Source organism: Gracilinanus agilis, chromosome 1 (genome assembly GCF_016433145.1).
Source record: "Gracilinanus agilis isolate LMUSP501 chromosome 1, AgileGrace, whole genome shotgun sequence".
Classification (NCBI taxonomy): domain Eukaryota; kingdom Metazoa; phylum Chordata; class Mammalia; order Didelphimorphia; family Didelphidae; genus Gracilinanus; species Gracilinanus agilis.
This window is the reverse complement of record NC_058130.1, coordinates 247,048,369-247,067,994: the sequence shown is the minus strand read 5'-3', so window position 1 is coordinate 247,067,994 and position 19,626 is coordinate 247,048,369. Positions and strand designations below refer to the sequence as shown.

Genomic DNA, 19,626 nt, shown 5'->3' with positions numbered 1-19,626 from the left:
TGAAGACCCTGAGTTGTATATTATTTCCCATTTGACCCATGACAAGATTCGTGCTAGAACAACCCCCAAATTAGTTTTAAATTAAGCGATTTAAGAGTTAATAGGATTCCAACTGTCTCCACTTTTTTGGGTAAGGCTGTGTTTCCAATACAAACATATTCCATACTATTTAAGAAGATATTATCAAAACCATGATTGTAGTCAAGTAATGGTACTATGAAGTCCCTATTATGTGCCATGCAAAGGTATTAGGAACTGAGGAAGTAGATGCAACTGAGTCTGTGCTTTCAATACTACTTCAGATGTTAAGAATATGATTTAAGTTAACCCTCAACTAAGAAAACTCAAATATTTAGGAATTTTTTTTTGCTTTCACTGATTTTGTTTGGTGTTTTTAGTTTAATTTTCAATTTTTTCTTTTAGTCCACAAAAAATTATTATAACCAAAATTATTTAGAATTATGATTAGTTGAAATTATACTTAAATGGAACACAATAAGCACCTAGTCAATGTTTGGTGAATTTGTAATCTCACCAAAAAGGAAGTTTTGTCACATGCATAATCTTCATTTAAAACTAGATTTCAAATTCAGAGTTAATATTCTTTAGCTTTGAGGACTTACTCCAAAAATTCTTTTACTGCTATGTAATGATTTTCTTTTTTAAAAAAGTGAAGGAAATTAAATTATACTAAATTGTCTACTGCATATTTTGTGCACAAATTTAACTAGTGCATAATCTTAAATTACACACAAGTCCTAGTTCTCACAGCACATGGCCAGCAAGAAGGCACTAGTTTTTGTCCCCATGGAGATTCAAGACAAATAGGAAATGATGACCTAGATAGAGAGAATTAGGAGCCCTAGTATTTCAAATTTTTTAAAAAAAGATTTGACCAAAAGATTTTCCCTGAGGAACATAGTAGGCACTTCAAAATTCATATTGAGCAAGAGTATAGACACAGAACAGAAATTTAGATGCTTTTTTTCTTTTTTTCATATAGACCAGGTTTCAGAAAAATTTATGTAAAACTATACATTGGCTAGTTACAAAGTTTTTGAGAAGTTTTTATGTTCTTTAATTCTACTTTGCATTCGACTTTGAAAAAAAAAAAAAAAGATGATGATCAGGGATGCAGGAGTTAGCAAAATTCCCCCAGTGCCTTCCAGTATGTTTGTTAAAAGGCCAATCCTGCAAAGAGTCTCTAGGGAAAACTTATAAATCTATTTTTTTCCTCCAAGTAAACAAACTAATACAAGATACTTTTCTCTTCTAGGATATGGCTCCCTGTCTCTTTAAAACTAGGCCTGCCCATAGCCCACACTCAATGAAAGCCCTATGTTTGCTGGCCTCTAGCCCACAATGTCAAGTAGCTTTCTTGCTATTGAATTTCAAGATTATTCTTTTTGGATCATTTGCCCTTTAGTTTTTAAGCATGCCAAAGCAAAAATAATGTCTTTTTTTACAATAACATAAAGAAAGCCTTGAGTTATTTACAAGTCTAAAAGTACAGAACACCTTGTACTTTAGGCCCTCTTTCACTAGGAAATATGCTTCCACTATACATACATACATATACGTGGTACTTAATTTTTGTTTCAAGTATTATATATACTATATATGCTTGTAACAATAATTTTGCTTGTTTCTATACTAAAGCTATTTTACATATAATGTTTAAATTTGCCACAAATTTTGAAGACAGTCATAGTCTAGAAAAGTATCCTATTTTCAGAATCCAATATCCTAAGCTTATAACATGAAGTTCCAATTCATGTTGTTTCAATCCTGAAGTTTAAGCTTTCCATATTACTAAACAATATGCTAAAAACAATTCAAAATTAAGGCAATCAATTCACCATGTCGAATAATGGGAATACTTTGTTTAATTCTCATTCAAATACATTTTCAATCTTGGAGAACGCAAAACCGATTTAATAAACAGTTTCTTACTTACTAATGAACTTACAATTTAAAGGTAACAACAAAGGGAAAAAATTTTTCATAAAACTGATCATCCTCTGAGTAGCCCCCGAATATAATACTACTGCCTGTAACTGGTAGCAAAAATAACTTGTCATTTCCATTTAAATCATTAATAATCGTTATTAAACAACAGTTTATGAAATTATTATTCAACAGTTATTAAATAATAGATAGTGAATAACAAATAAATAAGTGATCAAGAGATGCTCAAAGACAAAGTTTTTGGTAAAATTTTCAAAACTTTTTTTATATGTATATTCGATCAGACTGCCAAAATACCATCTGTGATTCTCTTGTAATGATATTATACCTACTTTCACAAAACTATTCCTCTCTACTTTCACTGTCTCAATATATAGCCAATATGAGGAATTACATCATAGTTCACATACTTTTAAACACTTGAGCAGAAAAAGGGTTGTTTTCCATAGATCATAGAATCATAAAAATAAATCATTGACTTTGAAATTGGAAATGCCCTTATGTCATCTCATCCAACTACTTATTTCATGAAAATCATTTTTGTGTTTTGCTGTGTTTAAGGGAAATTCATCCTACCTGCTTTATCGTATTCACTGAATAAAATGAAGAATTCATTTTCATTTCAAAAATAGATCTGTTTTTCTTCTATCTCATAAACTCAATAACTACTTAATTCATGCACTTAATATTAAAATATCTTCTGTGAACTGAATGCTTAACCTCTCTAACAACAGAAACTACTTTTTTCCCGCCTGCCATCGACTATATTGCAAAGTTTGGGGTTGATAAGTGGCTTTCTCAAAATTATACATTTAAATGTAAATACCATCACCATTAACCCTAAAAGTCCATATATGGGAAACAAAATAATAAGCACAATTTCACCCAATAAAAGCATCTTCCCATAGTCAAAAAGTAAATACACAATTACAAATCAAAATGAATGTTACTAGTTATTCGTGCCTGGAGCATCAATATCTATCATTTCAGGATTTAAAGTGCATGATACAGCAAAAGATGAGACAGGGAAATTGCAGGAATCAGAACACAGGTACCATCCATCCTGTATTAGTAATTTATACTATGTAAAATTTCTTTCTGGTAAATTTCTGAAGATAAGAGATTCTATAAAGATGTCTTTCAACAGACAACTGAAAAAAAAATGAAATATCAAAGACACATATCAAAGTTTCAAGCCAATATGAGTCAAACAAGCCTTAAAATGTTTAGACTGGGGGGAGGAGGGGAGGGAAAAAGGACTAGAAACCTGTGACTGTGCGAGCATAGGGAATTCTCAGGTGAGGAAACTCCCTCTATCAATATAGGTCAGCGTTTTCTTTGCAACTTCTACCCTTAGGAGAGTTGCTTAGAGCACTAAGGAGGTAATTGACCTGCCCAGAGTGGCAGAGCTAGTGTGTCTGAAGGACCTAAACCAAGTTGTTCCTGATTTCTATAGCCAGCATACTCTATCCACTAAGACCACTGCCTCTCTGCACAAAGGTTTTTAAAGTTACAGTTGCACTCAACCTTCCAATATCTTATGAACTTCAGCATTTTTTGGTACTATAGTGTTCCATTTACAGGATAAGGAAGACAAATATCCCACATACACAATGCTAGATATTTCTCCCTTTAAAAATTAATTATAGTTATGAAACACAATGAAGTATTTCAGAAAAACATTCAAAAATAGTCTTCATTTAAGATACATGAAATATTAAAATGCTTCTCAGAGACAGATGAAGTTCCTACATATTACTCATGCCCCCATCAGGAATACAGTAATTACTTTTACTGTAAAATAAAGATAATCTGGCATAAAGATCCTTGTATATATTTCTAACTGTGCATCTGCACCCAACCCGCAACACAGCTTCAGAGGGATTAAATTGGATATATTTTAAAACTACAAGAAGATTAACAATCCCAGTCAAAGTAGTTTCAGCAGAATATTCTAAATCAATGTCAAAAAATAAAACAATCATTTTCCTTTTTAAAAATTGTTGAAGAGAAGCCACGTAAACAATAAATATTATAGATGTAGATATGTATGTATGATAGTCAAAAAACAGGGGCAAGATTCTTATTTCCTAACATTCAATCTTTAGGCATTTTCTTTTTAAGTTTCTCAGTCATGTTCCAGGTGACTGAAGTTAAAGATTCCTGAAAAGGCATTCCAGATACTCCAGGCAGATCGAAACTTTTCTTTATCAAATAACATGCCTTAAAACTAACTACAATCATTCTCGATTGAAAAATATGTATATTTTAAATAGTACTTGAGTACTTTTCAAGTGAACAGTAGAACATATTGTTAAGCAATTTCCATTAGAATTCTGCAATAAATATTCACTGACCAGAGTCCTCAAGAGATAACAGGGCAGTTATAACTTAACTTTAAAAGATAACACAGATCCAAGGGCCCCATTACAGAACTAAATGCAAACACCTTGTCCTAAAATGTATTGAGTGATGGATAACTTATATCAGTATAATCAGAACATAGTCAATTCTTAATTAATGAAGAGCTAATTATGGAGTTTGAAGGTTATCCATGTCTTGTATTTCCACTCCTCCCTTGCTGCTACCAAATTTTTTCTTTATTTATTTCTCTGTTCCTCTCTAGAACAGGTGAAATTTTAATCAATCAACTAATTGCTGGAAGCTTTTGTAAGAAAAGTTTAGGTGGATTTAATCTACTGACAAATGAGGTGTGGGTGCTAGAGATCTTAAGATTTTTAATGTCATCTTCTGCCCACTGCCAACACATAATTTAAAAGTGAATGCTCTGGGTATTAAGAAAAGGCAGAGCTCGGTTTTAAAAACAAAATCAAATTAACAACCAATTATTAAAACTGTAGCTAACACTTCCATGTCCCTAGTTGTCGACTTCAGAAATAAATATAACTCAAAAAAACAATCCTATTGATGTGAAATCTAGACATATCTGCTTTATTGTATCAAAGCAAGAAATCCATTCTCTCTATTTTTAAAAGCTGTTTTTTCATTAGATCTAAAACAAGCAAACTTTTTGCATCCGTAAAATTTTACCTAATTTTTAAAACCCACAATAGAGTAGTTACAAAATGGGTCTGCAGAAAGGGCAGAAATGCAAAGATCAACAGCTGTTTAATTAAGCTTTAACACACTTAGAAAAATGGTCCCATGGTAGCCAACAATCTTTTCTATAAATTTCACATGGAGTTTGTTTACACATCATGCAGTCAACTGCCAGGAATATAGAAGAAACTGAGCTTTAGTTTGTTACATAATAAATAATGCATGGAGGATGGATAGTGGGAGGTGGGTGGAAAAACCAAAAAATCAGTTCAGCAATTCTACTCTCATTTTTTGCTTGTATCCCCACAATATGAAAAAGCAAGTTTTTTCTAACTTACAGTACCTTCCTTTAAATTAAATGAAGCAATCATTTCAGAAAAAAAGGAGGTCTATACTCAATTGTCTAACATTGCAACAGAATTCCAAATGTTGTCATTGAAATCCCAGTGATCTCAAAGGCAATTCTAACAAGATACAGATAACTTCAGTATTTTCACCTATACCCAGAAAGGTAAATCTGAAAATCAAGCTTTGGTTTTGATGTTATACCATGTTTTTATAGCTTTTAATGAAGTTTACAAGTCAACTACTTCATTTGCACCCACATATTCAAAGACCAGCAACAAAAGAAACCAATAGTCAAAACATCAAAGGCTATAGACAGAATTTGGCCACATACATGTTTTTGAAAGTTCCCTACCTCACTAAAAACAGCCAAATCCCAATACCAACTCTTATCTTCATGAGCAGTCATCTTAGAACAGCTGCTAGAAATACATCAGGAAGGGAGAAATCAAAAGCAAGGGAAACTCTTAGTAAAATAGAGAAGTTTTTTTTCAAAACAAAGAAGGCTTTCATTACTCAGCAACTCACATTAATGAAGCATGGGGAGGTGGGGAAGGTGTGGCTGATAAAAAGCCCACAACAAGGCTGTATTTTTAAATATTCCAAACTAATACTTATCTAGCATAATCAGACAGCTAAAAAGATAGGTACTAGATAGATTAAAAGGTATAATGTAGTCTAAATTTAGGTTTACAGACAATATGAGCAAGTCATAAATTACCCCTGCAAGCTATTGCTGTTATTGGTACTTTAAGAAAAAAATTACAATACATTCTAACTTTGGCAAGGAAAAATACCTAAGTGAATTATTATCCTTCATAAAAGGACTGTGATCAGTATTACAAAGACATATAATCCATACGAAGATTATCTTTCCTTTAAGATTTAAAGAACTATGAAAAAGTAATAAGTTTTGTTAAGTTAATATATTCACTTCAAGATGGAAAAATAGTTTCAGTAATGAAATACACGTCTGTGTGTATGTACACACAGATACACGTATCTGTGTGTACATACACAGATATTTGACTGCTGGTTATAATTCTAATTAGATTCAATAAATGAGTCCCACAAGCAAAAAAGTTTAAATCACCATTTGCTGAATATACCCCAAAAGAGGTTCTTGCTTTATTTAGAAAGTTCAATTAGACAATCTTGGAGTTTCCTTCTGGCCTTAAGATTCTGTGGCTGTGATCCTATGTGCAAATACTAGGCATGTACAGACTTCCGACGTAATCTCACTTTTAAGTTCCTGACATCTCTGAAGGAGTTACAACCTGAAAATCCCAGTTCATTTAATTTTATGCCCAAGTGGATTCTGTGCTGGTTGCTAACAGTTAAGAAACAGTTAATTCACATAAATTCCAGTCTTTTTCTTTGAAAACCCACATCAAAAACATCAACAGATGACTAAAAGCACACAAATGATCTTTCATAGAAACTGAGAACCACAGGTGGAAGGGACCCTAGAATTCATTGCCCAACATCCTCATTTTATAGATGAACAGACCAAGACACAGAATGGTTTCGTGGCACAACATCCCATAGCTAGTTAGTGGCAGGTCTTTCTGGTAATATAATCAGAATGAAACTAAGAAATAGCAACACATAGCTAACTAGTAGCTGAAGTGGTACGCCATAAAAATAATGCTACATACTTATCACAGATTTTTCTTAAGCAACTGAGAAATTACACATAAAAGGGCAACATTCTGTGTTTCAAAATTCAGGTAAAAATTAAGAAAAAGAAGGAATGCAAGTTTCAACAAGTACAGAACTAGATTTCTCCTTCTCTTGACCAAAATGTCTCTCTACTCCTTCAAAACAACCAATATCTTGTTGGATAACAAGCAGAAATCAGTCCGTTAGGTTATCCTTATCAGCATCATTTAAATCATAGATGATATGAATTCAGCCAGGAACACACCTTAAGGAGCATCTTTTTCACAATAACATTGTTACTGCATGTTAACCAAACCCCATGGTTCATTCATTTTCATCACTCTTCTAATAGACTTAATTTAACTACAAGGTTGCTTTGGTTTCCCACCAGACTGGTTACAGTAGATAGTATAATCCTGGAGGGTGACTTTGGAAGATGCTTAAAGTTTTGTTCAGTATCATATTTTACCCCAGTTAAGCATTCAAAATGCCGTAGATTAACTTTTTCTTTCCTTTCTCACCTCTGAAAATAATTTAAAATAAATTTCACAATTTTCAACACTGATGAAAAACATGTTCCTTTTCTAGGGCTTTCAGTTTGGAAAACAATAATACATCTATCAATTAATCAATCAATCTTTATTAAGCATCACATTACATATCCGAACCTCAGTAGAGGATACAAAGGAAATCTCCTCTCATCAAGGAATTTACATTCTATCTCAAAAACAATATGTATACTTAGTACAAAATGCATAAAATGTGTATATGAAGTCATTTGAGGGCTTGAGAGCTGAGAAGCTGAAATGATCAGGAAACACCTCCTGAAAAGAGTCATTTCATTTCAACTCTTTATACATATGCAATGTTCTTCATCCAAAGAGAGAATCTCAAACCAGGTACCAAGGAAGGGGGTGAAGAATGCAAAAGGTAGGAAAGGAGAGAGAGAAAGTCAAAGATACAGATCCCTAGTGTGTTGTAAGTTTTTTCTTCCACTCTTTTCTTTTAAAGGTCCTAATTATTCTTCCAGGTTAATTCCTACTTCAAGTCTGAAAAGTTTTTCAGCAGTGATTTAACCTTTCCATGGGCATTCATATTTGATGTGCTCACTGCCTTTCCAAATACAATATGTAAGCTTCAGGGGTAGCTCCCTGTCTCCTGTGTAGAGCACACATAGCAACCACATATACTACCTTATATGACTTACATACTCAATAGGTATTTTTTGACTGAATAAACATTACACTCAAATGGTCCCTGGACTCTAATTAGTTATAGCATATACAAGGTCTATCAAACGTCTTTGATGCCCTTCAAAAACTTAATTTTAATAACTTGGGTTGGAAATATGAAAGAAACATTACATTATTTCTAGTAATAAAGCAGTGAATTTCTTCTAGTTCACAAGACCAAAGGATCATAGCCTTAGAACAGGAAGCTACTCCAGAAGTCACCTAAGCCAATCCTCTTCTTTAAGACGGGAGGAAAGTAAGGCTTAGAGCAGTTAAGTGACTTGTCCAAGGTCACTCAGCTAATGAGAAGCAGCACAAAATTTAAAGCTGTTTTGGAATTCCGTATACTATCTGCCAAATCTTGGTTTAAATTGGTACTAACTTCCCTATTTTCCTTTATCTTAGGGGCTAAAATAAAACGTTCTTTTATGTCCATAGCTTAGGTTTAAAACTACATAAAGTCTTTATGAAAAACAATATAGATTACTTTTCTTTGGGAAATATACAACCATTCACTTCTCCATGGCATCTTTTGGTAAATATTCTCCCTAATAGCTTAAGGCATTAGTAACATGAAGCAGTAGAAAGAAGGATGCTGGATAATTTAGAACATACAGTAACACTTGAAATTAAATATAAAGCATTGAGGTAGTAAAATGAGAGTTAGGAAGGAATGAACATAGTTCAGGCTTACAAGGTAACTAACATTTTAAATAATTCTGACATTTCTAAGAATCTCAGGTGAAGAATGGGTCTTTCATTCTACATGGTGGGGAGGTGGACATCAATCAAATACATGAGGAGATTGTAAACAATGCAAAGAGAAGTGCAACATAGGAAAAGAAAACTTTTTATAAAGGGGAATGCAAAGTACCACAATTCTAAGACCAGACATATTTCTAATGTTTAATGAATGACAGGAAAACTTTTAAATTAAAATTTTCTTCCTTTTTGTGTAATTGACATACTTAAACCCTAGGATATTTCCCTGTCTGGTCCTGCCTCATCACCATCCCACTAGCTATTTCTATCCTGCATACACTGACAGGTAAACACAGAAAAGCAAATATTCCAATTCACACTGACAAACACATATATGCAAGGGAATGAATATTATGGTAACTGATTAGAGGAAAAAAAAGATCAGTGGTCATGGAGCATTCCCCCCAACCCCCCACACACACACCAAATAAAGTGCGCTGTAATATCTATTTACATGCCAAGGTTATCAAAAAGAGAAATAATGATCCCGTCAGTCTATGAAAGCCATAATATTATACTGGACAAATGAGATGCCTTTCTTTTGTGTGATTAGCCTTTCATGGAAGGTGAAAAGGCAATAAACCAGCATTGCACAGATTCAATCCTACAGACCACAAGGAAGCCCATTACATGATGTTCAAAGATAAAATTAAGATCAATATATATGAATCGATGATTCAAAACCAAGTCTTTGCCGTAGCATAATTTTACTTTTTAAGTTTCTGGAAAAAGCAATAGTTCTCATTTCAAAATGCTGATTATTACAGACAAGCAAAGTTTTTCAAAAACCTTACTTAGGACAACATGGAACAATATGAATATAAATATCTTAAAAAGGTTTCCCACCCCCCACCCCCACCTACCCTACCCCAGGTGCTTTGTAAAAATTTGCCTAAATGATTTAGCGTATAATTTAACATTAAAGATTAAAGTCAGGATTAGAGAATTCTAAATCAAAGTATAGCATCTAGGCTTACATTTATTGTGCTTTATACTTTTCTATCTCTCTCTTTCCCCACATCCAACCCCCCAAAAGGGATCTGGCTTCAACTGGAAAGCCATCAAATTATACTAGTAGTCAAATTAGCTTACAAAATTATACTACTAGTCGTCAAATTAGCTTACAGAAAATAATAAGCAACAGATTTAATATCATAAATGTCAACTGAACAGATTGCAATGCTAGAAATAGCTATAATTAGAAAGTTCACTCAAATTCACATCTTACTGCAAATGAAGGCATTAATATTTAACATAAAGCACTGCAGATATGCCTTATACATGGTCAGAGTAGACTATTTTAATCCAGTTCAAATAAATAAGCATGGAGCTTTTACTTTATTTTTGTACAACTAAGTAGTTTTTAAAATGACAATACCACCTGCCTAATTCCTTAAGAGTAGATGCTCTAGGTCCCAGACAACATCATTCTCTCAGAATCTAGGACTTTAACTGATAAACTGACCATAAGAAGTTTTCAAATGCAGGTCTCCTGCACGTGTATTAGTAGAAGAGTAAAACTTCATTCATTTGAATCCCTCCAGATCAAAACTCAGAAAAGGGATATGTAATTCCAATTAAGTAAAAAGTTCAAAGTGTTCTGATTTCTTCCTCTACAAAGTCTCAAGAGAGTACTCTCAAGTAAAAGGAAATCGGCTTTTTCAAAACTACTAGAATCAGCAGGTTTTTCAAAACAATAAATTAATGACTAAACCAATTTACAGGTCTAGCATTTCATTGTTTTATATTTAAGGATCTCTGTGTTCTTATTTATATGATATTGACACATATAGATGATACTTAGATGTATCTCAGATGTGCCATATTATATACAATAATTTTACATAACTTATTTTATATTCTCTGTTAGCATTCATTTTTCTAATATGAACTACTTGAAAGGTTTTTTTAAAACCATTTATTTTAAATCCATTCATGATTTTTCACTGTCAGATTGGCATTTCCCTCATTAATGAGATTTTATCATGCCACTATGATTTAGGGCTGTAAAAGGACAGGAGTAGATTAAGAAATTTCTGGTATGCCTGTTCTATCATCATTGTTGTCATTTTGAAATTGTCGTATTTCAATAAACTGAAATCAGTCACAGGAATGAGTGGCATGTTTGGTGTTGCTTGAACTTACAACTGTTCCAATGAACAGAGAAATGTTCCCTTGCAATCTGAGTCATGTGTAATTACAATATGACAAGGTCTCTCCCAGGCTATGTAAGCTGGCATTTTTCCCAGCACTTGTCACATCATGGAAAACACACATACAAATAAAAATCTAAAAAATAAACATTTTAAAACAATGACTTTCATGACTCTATTTTTTAAAGAAATAAAAGTTATCCACACCTGAAAATACACAAAAGTATATCCTACCAACAATCAGACATCTCACCCTCGAAACACCAGAAATTGTCCTACTGTTAAACAAGCAGCACACCACACCTAGCAACAATTCCCAGGTCTGAGCTGCAGAGTCATGTTCCCTCAGGCTGGACAGAAAATCATTAAGTATAGGAAATAAAGGGAGAGTGTCACACACCACACACCCACTAGAGCAGAGATGGAGCTATGTGCAAAACAATTCTTAATCTTGAGATTTCTGAATGCCAATCTGTTCATTGTCACAGTGTGTAAATAATTACCTCAACTGCTGTACTTTATGCCCCCCAAAATGCCCTTTCTCCCTAAACATCAAATATTTCTTTAAAGAAACTGATTTTTTTTTTAAATATCCAAAGTCAATAGCAGTCAGATAATGGCAACCTTAGGTACCAAGAGTCTCAGGGGTAGATGGTTTCTTTTGTTAAAAACACTGCAGTGACTAACAAACCCCAGAAGAAAAGATACTAAGAGCCAACATACCCAAACCTGTATAGTAATTAAGACCTGACGACTGCTCCTCAGCATCATGACTTCGAGATCCAAAATAGGGTTCAATTAAAGGATAATTATTTCTCTGGTATGCCTGGACACAAAATCCAAGCTAAATAGTTCCTACCAGCAAGTCCTATTCCTTGTATTAGAAATGTAATTCATTTATTAATCATCAAACAAAGCCTGTCAAACTCAACTTCTCCCATTTGAAAAGAGCATTACAAACTAAGTCAGGAAAAGAAAACACAACCCAGCCCTTCACCACTTGAGCTAGGGAAACAAAAACGCATCAAAACAACCTCTGCCACCTCTACACTCGACTCTGCATTTCTCCTTTCTTTATTCACTGCCTGTATGTTCAATAATTCCCACATAGCTCTAAGCAGAATGGATTTATTATAATGTTGTTCTAAGGAACTGCAGGAGTTCTAGATGCCAATAAAGATTACAGATCAAATGAGAGATAACTACTAACCATTGTGTCTACTTAGATAAATAAACCTGCTCACAAACAAAGCACCTTATTGTAGTGGTACTGTTACCTCCACTAATCCAACTAAAACAACCAGACAGTAGCTTCCATGAGGGTGAAAGAAACTGAAATTGAGGTTACCGAACCTCTTTTCCCAATATCCTGTAACATTACAAACTGTCTTGTCTGAAAACTGTCTTGCCCTGCATAGAAAAACGTTTGAAACAGTACAGACTAGGCAGAATTATGCAAACTCAAAAAAAAAAAAAAAAAAAACTCAACGAAGCAAGGTGGTGAAGCCTTCAAAGCAGAAGGCAAGTGTTCCTTCTGAAACTTAAGAAACATTTTCACAAAACAACCTCTGGTTGCAAACTCTTCCCCTAAAGCTAACATCGGGACCCCACCCGCTTAAAACACTCAGTCTAGGCGGGACCAAGTGCCATCTACGAGCAGGGAAGATTAAACCTTTATTCAGACATAAAGATAAGAATGGAAAGACCTAGTAGAGGGAGGAAAAAAAAGAAGTGTGTGGCAACCTTCACACAACGTGCTGTAAAGCAAAGATCAGTGCGAGGAACAAGAATACCTGAACAGGAAACAAATACCCACGATGCATTTTTAATTTTAAAATACTACAAATCAGACCCAATTTTTTTGCTGGAAAAACGCGAATACCATTTATTCTCTCCAGCCCCACCCCCAGCCCTTAACGACTGTACCATCCACAGCCTGAGCTGCTAACCCCAGAGGACTGGCGAATTCTTGCTTTGGAAAAGAAAATACAGTACACCTGATGGTCCTTTACATGCGGTGACTTTTGAAAAGCCAGAGGAGACTGGGCTGGGAGCCTCTAGCTTCCCTGCCGCAGCAAACACCAGTCTGAGAGCTCAGCAAACATACAAGGAAGGAAGGAGGAGGGGAGAGAATCACACTGGCAAAGTCAATTGTTTTCCCCCTTGCTCCCTTCTAAAGCAAATACTTAAAAAAAAAAAAAAAATCAGCACCCCCTTTGTATTCCAGCCCTACCTCTTTTTGGCCTAGGAAAGCTTTCATGCAAGTGAAAGACGACTTTCTCCACAAAGTGCTGAATGTTACTGTGCTCGGGTCCGCGAACAAACACCATCCAGTCGTGGGTAAAACCCTCCACGGTGGGTTTCTTCCTAACCTGGGCTCGGTGCCCTAGCTCCAGCTTCACCTGAACAGCACACTGAGGAAGCAAGGGAGGAAAGAGAGACAATAATGAATAATGGGGAAAGGACCATTTTACCTTTAGGATTATGCCTGTTTTGTTTTGGGCTTTTTGATGCACACAAAAGAAAACAGTATTCTTCACACCCACGTTTCACACGCGTATAAACACAAATAGATACACATACGTTGCATGTCTTTCACATACACCCAGTAAGGTGAGAGTAGGTCAGCTACACTCCAGATGAGCTCTAATTGTAACGGAATGTTACCCCCAATGGAAGGGGGAGGAAGGGATGAAGAGGAGGATGAGAACACCTAACAACAGACACACTGGAATCAAATTAAATATAATTAGAAAGCAAGGCGAGAACAGTCCTCAGACAATATAAGACCAGGTGGCAGGGAAGAATAGGGGTTGGGGAACCCCCTTCATAGAAAGTAACCCCGTAAAAGGAACAATCCCATGAAGTCTTTGTGTATATCTGTATATATCTATGTGTTGAGAGAGTACATGCATGCAAACATGCATACATGTGCAGCGCTGTGCCAGGCAGAATTTAAACTGTAGGCATCTTTTGCTAGTGGGCAAGTCACAAACTCCAGGGCTTTTTATTGCAGGACTCGTGGACAGCAAATATAAGACGTCGTCACACACACACATACACACACCCAAAAAGCATACAACACGCCAATGCATTAATAACTTAACGCGCCCTGCCACCACCCCCTCCCCAAAACAAACATTACGCATAAAAGGTAGCGTGCCCTGTTGCAGTGAACCCCATACAGGAACCGAAAACCGCCCAGATAAACCCCGTAGACACCCTAAAGAGCACCCAAAGGGCCTCCCAACCCCACGCCCCCCCCAAAAAAATTAAATTAAAAAAAAAAAGAAAAGAAAAACGAGGGTGGGAGGGCGGGGTAAGGCAGATCCATCGTTGTTACGCTGCACACACACACATGCATGGGGTTAAAGTTGCGTGTGAGCACCGGTGCTGTCACAGACACGCCGGGAGAGAACGCACCATCCTAGCGGCCACTGCGGCGCCCGCCTCCGGTGCCGCTACTGCTGAGAGTCCGCCCTGTACTGTACACACTCTGCTCCCGGCTGCTGCAGCGGCTGCTGAAATATGGCTGAGTTATTATTCGCCTCCTCCACCGTGTCTGCGTGTGTGTGTCTGTGTGTGTGAGTGTGTGTTCGTGTGTGCGCGCGCGCGTATATGTGTGTGTGTGGTGTGCGCGCTTCTTGCAATTGCAAGGGGGGGGGTAGTGGAGGAGTATATGGGGGGGTGGGAGTGCAGAGGAGGGAGTGGAGATTTAGAGGGAAAAGCAGCATACTGCAAACCATACCAACCTTTCTCTAATTGTAACCACGGAGCGGTGTCTGGGCAGCAGCAGCAGCAGCGCTGGGTGAAGGAGGAGGAAAGAAGATTTTTTTTTGCATGTACTTACCGAGCTGGCCATGCCTGGGGGCCCGGAGGTTTGCTGGGGTGTTTTTTGGTACCCCGACTCCCCCCCGCCCCCACCCTCCCCTTCTCAGCTGTAATTCATGAAGAAGCTGATATGAATGAGAGTGCGCCCAGGAGAAGAGGGTAGATGGCGGACATTCTCTGTCTTTCCCCCCCCCCCTCCCCTTCCCCGGTCTGTCTCTCTCTCTCTCTCTCTTCTCTCTTTCTCTCTCTCTCTCTTATTAAACTGAGCCCCGACAGCCAAAGCAAAAGCAACCAAACAGCAGCAACAGCAGCAGGGGCTGAGACTGGGATTTCGGAGCATGCGCCTTGCGCTGGGAGCTACTGACACTAGACACAGAACCCGGTGCAAGAGGGAGGGACTGAAGAGGGAAAGAGGGAGGGACTGGTGGAGGAGGGGGGGGGGTGGCTAGAAAGAGAGAGGGAAAGAGCCCAATCGAGCCAATCAAACACAGTAACTAAATTACACTAAACCCCAGTAGCCCTCCCCGCCCGACTACGGCCGAAACTGAAATGCATTACTTAAAGTAACAGGTTATTGAGGAAAAGAGAAGAGGGCTAGAAGACTAGGAAAGTCTTGGGCTGCCGGGGGAGTGATCCCAGCCCCTGTGCAAACACCTCCAGTCTTACAATAAAAAACGGATTAAAAGTATTGGAATGTAGCCAAAGTAGAGCCCCCTTGAAAGCCCCTGCAGCAGAGGGGGGTGGGAGAGAGGGGCAAGAGAAGAAGGGGAGTGGGGATGGGGGCTGTTAGATCTTTCTGGGCTCGCTAGAAAAGTTTGTTCTCCCAGGGAAGTTAGATAGCTACTTCATAAAAGCCTAAATAGTTTGTTTGCCTTCCACAAAAATAAAATAAAATTAAAATTAAAATGTTTGCTTTTGTACTTGAATAGCATAACTGAACATTCAAAAGCTCGCTCCAAAATAAACTTGAAACACACACACACACACACACGCACGCACGCACACCTAACGTCAAGCTAATAAATGGTTACTGATTCAGTAGTGAGAGCATTGGATTTGGAGTCATTACGTAAACATTTATTAAGTGCCTACTGTGTTCCTGGCAATGTACTAGGTGCTGAGAGTTACGAAGACAAAAAACAAACAAGTTTGGTCCTAAAATGAGTTTAAAGTCCTGGCTCTTTCTCTTACTGCCTATGTGACCTAGGCAAATCATTTAACTTCTGAGAGCCTCAGTTTACTCAACTGACAACCTCGCAACTGTCTCTTTCAACAGACCTCTGACTGAAAAGCCCACAGTATCGCGGGCCTGTGCTGGGTTCGAAGTTGGGAAAACATACAATGAACTGAGAGATACAGAGACAGAAACAGAGACTGAGAGATTCAGGAATGAAAGAAACTGATCGTTACTCCCCTTAGGGAATGCTTTGAGAAGCTGACTGATCTCTGAGCTAACTTGACTGATCAATGACTAAGATGCCCAGGTGACGGAGGGAGACAAACGTCACGTCACTAAGCTGTGGCGGGAAGTTGTTTTCTTTTGTAGTCCTTCCCCCCCCCACCCCCCCACTCCTTGGCAGCCAGTTGGATTGCATCAGAACTGGCTTAGTTGCCCTTTGAGGACTCACGGGGCAACTGGGAGGCTCAAAATAGCAGACAACACTAATATTGACTGTAATTCACATAAATTGGATTATAATCTCTATGAGTTTTGGTGACAGTAAACATAATCCATCTCTGGATAATAATCGGGTTAGGCTTCTGGGTGACAAACTTCCCACCAGAGGGGATCCCTAAAGGGCGTCCCATCAATTTTTCTGGCAGGTATTATCTTGCCTATGGACCAGAGACAGAGGGATGGAGGAAGATGTTGTTAAACAAGAAAAATAAGCATTAGCAAAAAGTAACATAGGACGATTACTACGTATTTAAGTGGGCAAGAACCGTGTGCCTTTCAGTCAGGAGGGGAGATAATTTAATTCAGAAGGTTAGCAATTTTCTTTCTCTTTTCTTCCCCCCTCCCCACTTTCACTTCCCTCCCCCACCTACCAATGGGTCTTCCTTCCTTGCTTGTCTTCCTTCTTTCCTAACATTTCCTTCGACTCTCTTTTTTGTCACCTTTCTCCTTTCCTATCCTATCCAACTTTTTTCTCCGCTCCTAGCCATTCTTCTAACAAACAACAAAAACCCACACAGCAGTTTATCATCTTAGGAATAGAGGCAAAAGGTCTTAAATACCAGGCACAGAGATTATTCATTTGATGTGTCAAAAAAGCAGGTAGATCGCTTTCCACAGACACCTGGTCTGTGTCAACTCGACCCATCCTAGGAGGTCCTTTTGTAACACCAACCCTCCAGGCAGTTAAACAGAAGATATCAGAAGTCAAATCCTGCCGAATCTGAAAAGCTTGGTTTCCTAAACAGAGTAACCACACACTCAGGGTAGCATCAACCCTACAGTCACCAAATACAAATAACAGTAAGCCAGAAAGCCTTTCAGGCGCTGGGAGCTGGGTTCACCTTTTCTGTATAGATGACCCCAATTACCTTCATCATTCTACACTGAAAATCTAGCAACGTTTGTTAATTCGCTCACCAGCAGAGAAAACGATTGAGGAGGCAAAACTCTTTTTTTGAAAGCCAAAGCAGAAATAGCAGTTTGATTTAGGTGAATTCTGTTTATAGGAACATGTCCATATGCGCAGCGAAATTAATTGATAAAATAAATTCTTTTGGTGAATGAAGAAAGTAAAAAAGAATCCCTCGTGCCAGACGAGAAAAGGAAATAGATTTATTTCTTACCTACTCTTTTCTAAATGCATTTATTTAAAAAGTAGGACCCACTGAGCAGGTATAGATCCTGTTAGAATATAAGTGACAAATAGAACTAGCCTCCCTCAGCTACAATTGATGTCAGCATTGCATTTATTCCATGCCACTGTAGGCTCTTGAGTCTCGAATATCGTACTTAATACTAGAAATCTGTATATTCTTTATGAATTGTATATTTTAAAACTTCTGAATTGGACAGCCCAAAATTAAGTAAAAGATAAGTCAGAAGCGTAAGGCCATCGTTATTTCCCCCCCGACGCTCCCAGTCCTTTAAAAGAAATCATTTCAGAAACTTGACTAAATTTGAAGCATAAAACCCGTGAGAAAGGAAGATGCCCAATAGTGTCAGTAGGTGGCGCAATGAGTCCTTACACTACCGTCCTCACTTGACCTTTTTTAAAAAAATGTTTTTTGTGTTTTTTTTTTTTCCATTTAAAAGTATAGTTTCGATGTTTTAGGGCTGAGGGATGCTAAGTTGTCCGACAATTTTTGCTCATTATTCAATGAAAACTACCCTTTATGGACCATTTTGTACAATTGTAATGAAAACAACTTCTTGCAATTTCTAAAAACTAGAAATCTGGCTATTGAGTGCTGAGTATTGTTTTGAAGTATTTTTCCCCCTTTAAATTCAAGTCAATTTTAGAAACAAACTTTTGTCGTCTATTGTGGGAAGAATGATGTATTTGTAGTTAGAGGAAATGGGTTCAAATCTAAGTTCTCAACGTAGTTCTCATTACATGGGAGATTTTCTGCAAGTGACAACCTGTTTAAAGGCTTTAGTTTCTTCAATCAGTAAAATTAAAAGGCTGAATTAGATGACTTCTAAGGCCCTTTCCACCTCTAAATCTTTTATCCTACAAATTACAGAACCTTTATTTCTCTAATTAACTTTATTTATCTAAGTAGGATTAACGTTTAAAATGATAAGCAATTTAAGATTTCTATTCCTGACTTTTCACTAAACTGTCACCTTGAAAAAAAAAAGTCACAATCTCTAAACTTCAGTTGCTTCATCTATTAAATGAGAGCATTGATAACATCATAGGTTTAGTCCTGGAAATCTAATTTAATCCAAAACTGACCATCTTTCTGAGATTTAAAATTTCATAGTTTTAAATAATGGCATTCATTTAATCTTTACTCAATAAACATTCATTTGGAATACTTAAGTAAGAAAAGTGGTAGATTTTCTTTATATTACACACATTTTCTAAGTCATTCAAAATCTTTAGGAGCTGGAGGTGGAAAGGAGATACATCTCTATAAATAATTTGCAAGTGAAAGGAAATATTTTAAATATAGCAAAATAGCAAAGAGTTTTTGAAGACGTTCTTCATCTCTCACACCCATCTTCCTTTTTTTTAATCTCAGGCTCTCTACCTGCAGCTGTGTTTAGTTTAGATGGGTGATTTGAAGTAGAATTCTGAGGTGGCAAACCTAGGAATATTTATGGTAGAGGGTGGTGAGGATGAAGGAAGTTAAAAGATAATTACTGAAGGGTGTTAAAGAGTAATTGCTACTAGTAGACCAAACTAATGAAGAGAGAATTTTGCTATGTTTGATTATTTGTTGGGCAGAATTTCTCTTCTAGTCGACAAAACAAAGTTACTCCTCTTCTATTAGTCTTTCTATTTAAAGAAAGAATAGATTTGTTATTGACACCCTTCTTACTAATTGTATTTCCTTTTTAAAGCTACTTTATTTGCAAAATGGGAACTTGTCCCATGCAAATTAATTGAGGGAACAAAGTATGTATATCCTCCCAATCCTATCAAATA

At 36.8% G+C, this 19,626-nt stretch overlaps 1 protein-coding gene across 3 annotated transcripts in view; it reads right to left on the bottom strand.

The window, feature by feature from the left end:
- MLLT3 (MLLT3 super elongation complex subunit) overlaps positions 1–15,099 on the bottom strand; it is a 298,796-nt gene extending 283,697 nt beyond the window's left edge. For 2 of the 3 annotated variants that reach the window (XM_044660693.1, XM_044660708.1), the window contains exons 1-2: positions 15,033–15,099; positions 13,416–13,596 (exon numbers count right to left, since the gene is read on the bottom strand). In XM_044660693.1, coding sequence (XP_044516628.1) covers positions 13,416–13,596; positions 15,033–15,044 — 193 coding nt within the window. In that variant the 5' untranslated portion in view covers positions 15,045–15,099. Of the gene's footprint in view, positions 1–13,415; positions 13,597–14,934 lie in introns of all 3 variants that reach the window. The other variant, XM_044660700.1, reaches the window with a different exon arrangement.
- Between the last annotated feature and the right edge of the window lie 4,527 nt (positions 15,100–19,626).